Source organism: Zea mays, chromosome 10, assembly GCF_902167145.1.
Source record: "Zea mays cultivar B73 chromosome 10, Zm-B73-REFERENCE-NAM-5.0, whole genome shotgun sequence".
Lineage (NCBI taxonomy): Eukaryota > Viridiplantae > Streptophyta > Magnoliopsida > Poales > Poaceae > Zea > Zea mays.
In genome coordinates this window covers 5,033,825-5,039,504 of record NC_050105.1, presented here as the reverse complement: position 1 = coordinate 5,039,504, position 5,680 = coordinate 5,033,825, and the positions used below count along the sequence as shown (strand labels likewise).

The following is a 5,680-nucleotide window of genomic DNA, read 5'->3' as shown; positions in this document are numbered from 1 at the left end:
ATCAACAAGGAGGGAACAAAGGCCGACGCTGCCAGCCCGTGGCGGTCGCGATAAGACACAACATCACCAAGCCACGTTCGAACAGTACATACAGTACCAAAAGGTCTCTGGCAGACACGACGAAACACCCCCTCGTGCGCCCACGGATATACCCTCACAAACTCGTGGGGCCAGTCAACCCCGGTCATAAGGGCCTTAGCGTCGGAGTCTCTACAGTGACCCGCATACTCGAAAGAATGCAACAGGTACACCATACCGGGGTGTATGTCTACTCATGCGAGAGGGTGACACAGGCTCATGATGACAGGCAGAACCGCGCCACGCACGACCGCTCCGTGGGATTGACCTTAGGGACCCCTGTGCACTACAATAGAGGTGTCAACAACGGGCGAGCGAGACGATACACCATACCAAGAGTACGGCTACACATGACTCCACTGTAAGGTCCAACCCTTGAACTATAAAAGAGACGGACCCTCTTTTCTCTAAGCACACTAGCACACCTGCTATAACATGTCTTAAAGCAATACTATGATCAATACTACACTGGACTAGGATGAAAGTCTGAACCAATATAACCCCAATGTCTTAGTTTCTTGCTCGAATCCCCGTGATCCACCATTCGGATTGAGTCCGTGCTTGCAGCCCATACCGAACACAAATTTATTGTCCCCCGATTTCTGAAACCATGACAATAAGTTTATCTTGTTGTTTAGTTCTCGTGTATAATTAATTTTATAGTTAGATTATATTAAATACTCCTAATTATTATTAAAAACATTCGATGTAACAAGGATTAAACTTCACTTTCTGGATCAAACACCCCTATATTTATAGCAAGTATAAATGCAAAATGCATTGAGTTTGTTGCGACGAGATTTGAGCTCTCATTTTTTTCTACTAAATTGAATACGATATCTAGAAAGTGCTTATTTCATTACTAGATCATTTTTCAGCTTCTCTGAATTTATGGAAAGCAATGAGCGCCTCTTTTTGGTTGTAGTTTAGACATCCGAGCACCAAACATCCTTGGGTTCATTGTATATTTATTTGTACTTGCATATTATCACCACGATCGAACAGTACTAGCATTTGAACTTTCAATTTGGTCAGCGATCCAGCGTGTGTGGAGCACTGAATCTAAGGCAAGATTCTTGCACGCATCTTGATTCATCAAAATGAACGGTGCAGATGTCGTGTGCACCTCCAGCGCCAGCGCTGCTCTGGTAAACGTGGACGTGGCCTTGGTTTCCTCCGATCCCTCTTTCCAACCCGCCGCGCCTTCTCTGTCTCACCAGTCACCAGCCGCCGCCGCCGCCGCCGCCTACTAGGCATCATCGCCGTCTACGGCGGCTCAGCCGCTGCTTCTTGGGCATCTCAGTCAAGGCCGCCCTCCGGCCGCCCTTCACTCCAGGTCGGGGGCCGCAGCCTGGGGGGCGCGCGCCCTCGACCCCATACGGGCGCCGGAATCTAGTGGATGCGTCGCAGCCGTCGCCACAGACTCCTTCTCGCCGCTGCCGCGCCATCATTCATGGCGAGGCATCGCCGGGCGGTACCAGAATCATAATCCATGCCATTCAACATCCCACACTGCAAATCACAAGCTCCTGTATCCTACGCCGTAGCAGCTGTTTCCAGCATCCGCTTCTCCTCTTCCTCCTCCCTGCCGGCGCTGGTTCCGCCGCCTCCGCGCCTGCACGAGGAGAACCCGTTCGCCGCGCTCCTCGCCTCGGACCCCCCACCGCCGGAGCCTCTCCGCCAGGTGCTCGCCACGGGCGACGTCCACTCCGCGCTCCGCGGCCTCCCGGGCCTTGCGCACCAGCTGTTCCGGTGGGCGGAGACCACCCCGTGTGGCTTCCCCCGCTCCGCCTCCGCGTTCGCCGCCGTCCTCGTCCCGCTCGCCCGAGCCAACCACATCCGGGTCGCCTATCCAGTCTCCCTCCGCGCCCTGCACCTCGGCCTCCTCCTCCCCCTCGTGTCCCTCCTGTTATCCGGCCCCCTCGCTCCCGCCCCTCTGTCACTATTGAACCTCCTCTTAAGCTTGTCCACCAAATACTCCAAGGAATGCAAAGCCCGTGACGCCACGCCCGACACATGTTCGACGTTGTGCCTGTCCGCCTTCCGCGAGATGGCAAGCCACGGGGTGGCCCCTGACGTTAAAGACTGCAACAAGGTGCTCCGTGTATTGCGTGATGCGGCCAGGTGGGACGACATGTCTGCTGTGCATGCGGAGATGCTCCAGCTCGGGATTGAGCCAAGTATTGTCACATACAATACTTTGCTGGATTCTTTCTCGAAGGAGGGAAGGAAGGACAAGATTGACATGCTGCTGAAGGAGATGGAGGCCCGGGGGAGCAGTTGCTTGCCGAACGATGTTACTTATAATGTGGTGATTGCTGGGTTGGCTAGGAAAGGTTATCTCGAGGAGGCCGCGGAGCTGGTTGAGGAAATGCGGCTGTCCAAGAAGGCTTCGTCCTTCACTTATAACCCACTTATCACTGGGTTGCTTGCAAGGGGCTTTGTCAAAAAGGTTGATGATTTGCAGCTGGAGATGGAGAATGAGGGCATTATGCCTACAGTAGTGACGTACAATGCAATGATCCATGGACTGCTTCAAAGTGGGCAGATAGAGGCTGCACAGGCGAAGTTTGTGGAAATGAGGGCGATGGGCTTGCTACCAGATGTGATCACCTACAATTCTTTGCTAAATGGGTATTGTAAGGCAGGTAATCAGAAAGAGGCTCTTTTGTTGTTTGGCGATTTGAGGCGTGCAGGGTTAGCACCAACAGTTTTGACATATAACATTCTTATAGATGGTTATTGTAGATTAGGTGATTTAGAGGAAGCCAGGAGATTGAAAGAGGAAATGGTAGAGCAGGGTTGTTTGCCTGATGTTTATACCTATACAATTCTCATGAAGGGTTCACATAATGTGTGTAGCCTTGCTATGACAAGAGAGTTCTTTGATGAGATGCTGAGCAAAGGTTTGCGGCCGGATTGCTTTGCCTATAATACAAGGATTTGTGCGGAGATAACCCTAGGGGATATTTCCAAATCTTTCCAGTTGAGAGAGGTAATAATGTTGGAAGGCATATCTTCCGATACAGTGACATACAATATCCTTATTGATGGACTGTGCAAGACTGGTAACCTGAAAGATGCCGAAGAGCTGATGATGCAGATGATCAGTAATGGTTTACAGCCTGACTGTATCACATACACCTGCTTGATTCATGCACACTGTGAAAGGGGATTCCTAAGAGAAGCAAGAAAATTTTTTAATGACATGATCTCAGATGGTTTGCCACCCTCAGCTGTGACCTACACTGTTATTATTCATGCATATTGTAGAAGAGGAAACCTTTATTCAGCATATGGTTGGTTTCGAAAGATGCTGGAGGAAGGAGTTGAACCTAATGAAATAACATATAATGTCCTCATACATGCATTATGCAGGATGGGCAGAACTCAACTGGCTTATCGTCATTTTTATGAGATGCTAGAAAGGGGATTGGTGCCAAATAAATACACATATACTTTGTTGATAGATGGGAACTGTGAAGAGGGCAACTGGGAAGATGCGATGAGATTCTATTTTGAAATGCATCAGAACGGTATTCATCCAGATTATGTAACACGTAAGGCCTTGTTCAAGGGATTTGATGAAGGTCACATGCACCATGCAATTGAGTACTTGGAGAATGTCGTTTTGGGTGAATAGATTGATCGAGCTCTGAAAGCTTGTCCTTTTGTCCTTGCTTTGCTGATATCTCCCTGTGAGAGCTCTCTCCTATATGCATATTTCTCTTCATCATTGGCTTGTTAACTAGCTTTGCTCATGTCTCCAACCATATTTCCGTTTTCTTTTCAGGCCAGAGATGATAGATGGAGTTCATGGACCATTCGTTTCAAAATGGAAAGAAAAAGAGAGTTTGAAACAATATTCTCTGATTAAGCCGCTGGGTGGTTTCTAAACAAATAGTTGAGCACAAACAGGCCTTCCTCTTGCTGCTCAGAGATGGTAGAGGAAGTTTGGGCCTTGGGGGCAATTCCATCCAAAAAGAAGAAAAAAGAAAAGCAAGACCTTTTTAGACCATGTTCTCTTAGTTAATCAGCTTGGTGCTTCCCAAATGAATAGTTGATCACAATCAGGTCTTCCCCCCTTGCTGCTTAAACCTTGCCATGATTCTTTTCTTGGCATCATAGCCATGGATATATGTGTTTAGTGAAAACTGGGTGGTAGGCATCTGCTCTGTTTCTAGAAACCTCACTTGATACAATTCTGACCCCTTTGTTATTTCCTTTTGATGAGGTATACTGGAAACCTGTTGGCCTTCGATTCCTTACCCAACTAGCTCTGTTAGTAAAATGGCCATAGGCCATTGCGACTGAGCTTTCTTCAATTATTTGTAGGATTTCTCTTGGTAAGAACATACCAAGGTTTTTTTTTGTAACTAATAATTCTTGTATCATCATCAATTTTGCCATAAACATAAGCCATAGTATATTGACTTGTCAGAAATGTAACTTTATTAGTATTGATTGAATCATTTAGCGAGAATATTATTCATTTAAAAAATCCAGCTCTGTCCCAACTGTTATTGACATGAACAAATCTTTACCAATTTTGACTTTCATCCCACATCAGAATTTGTTGTTTCACTTGTGTTAAAACTTCGGAGCTCCAGAGAAGTTAGCAAGAGGTTGGATATGAGGTGTAAACCTGTAGCTGAATATATGTACGTCATGGTACTTTGTATTGGTTAACGATCTTACCAAATAGAAGTAGAAGTGGAAAGTGTATGGCCTGTATGCAAGTGAGTTTTGACAGCATGCATAATATCAGAATCATGGACGAGCTGATACATCACATGATATGCTTCTACTCATATGAAGGCTTCAATGGTACATTGGTACGAATGCCTAACATAGTTAGGTATGCTATTGTCTAATGCAGTTTCACTCATTTGATTTGATCAGTTGTGAGCTTTACTTTCTTCTATGGTGGTTGCTGATATTTGAATTTTTTTTTTATTGATAGACTAACTGTAGAAATGAGGCATGCACATACAATACTATTAATCATCTATTCGTCTTATCAATTTCTCAGACCATAAATTTTAAGAAAATACTGAGAGAACGCTCATGTACTGACGAGGGGATGGATCAACTTCACTGCTGTGGATAAAGAGAGAGTGGCGCTGCCTGTTGCGTGCAGTACACAGTCGTAGTGATCCCTGACTCCCGAGTCGGCGTCGGCAAACTGGCACGGCTGCTGCTGGTGCATGCCGCCGACGGGGCAAACTGGCACGCACGCATCAAAGGTGCTTAGCACGGGTGGATTACGCAGAGGCGTGCTCTCGGTGCACCACGGTCCCCGGCTCCATGGCAAGTGCAAGTGGGTACTGGGGAGAATCCAACAAGCATCCTACATGCCAATGGGCAAGAAAAACTGGGAGGTCATTTCCTTCTCGGTGCACGCTGACGGCGAGAACGCACTGAACCCTGACTTGGCTCACCTTCCAAGTTGGTACTACTGCTTGGTCGGCAACAACAATAATATCAATAATAATAACAACAACAACAACAACAACAATAATACTAATAATAATAATAAAAGAAGCAGCGTATGCATGAAACCCCTGAGCCAGTCAGTTTTCGTAGGAAATCTCGTGGCGTT

General features: G+C 47.0%; 1 protein-coding gene across 1 annotated transcript; it reads left to right on the top strand.

Annotated features, from left to right (window-relative positions):
• Nucleotides 1-1,177: 1,177 nt before the first annotated feature.
• Nucleotides 1,178-4,576, top strand: LOC103640761 (pentatricopeptide repeat-containing protein At1g22960, mitochondrial). Its single transcript, XM_008664247.3, has 2 exons — nt 1,178-3,776; nt 3,872-4,576. The coding sequence occupies exon 1, from the start codon at nt 1,571-1,573 to the stop codon at nt 3,719-3,721; it is 2,151 nt and encodes a 716-aa protein (XP_008662469.1). The 5' UTR covers nt 1,178-1,570; the 3' UTR covers nt 3,722-3,776; nt 3,872-4,576.
• Nucleotides 4,577-5,680: the final 1,104 nt, after the last annotated feature.

What these genes read in the sequence shown, in the direction of transcription:
- LOC103640761 (XM_008664247.3), top strand. Translation starts at nt 1,571, where the DNA reads ATGCCATTCAACATCCCACACTGCAAATCACAAGCTCCTGTATCCTAC.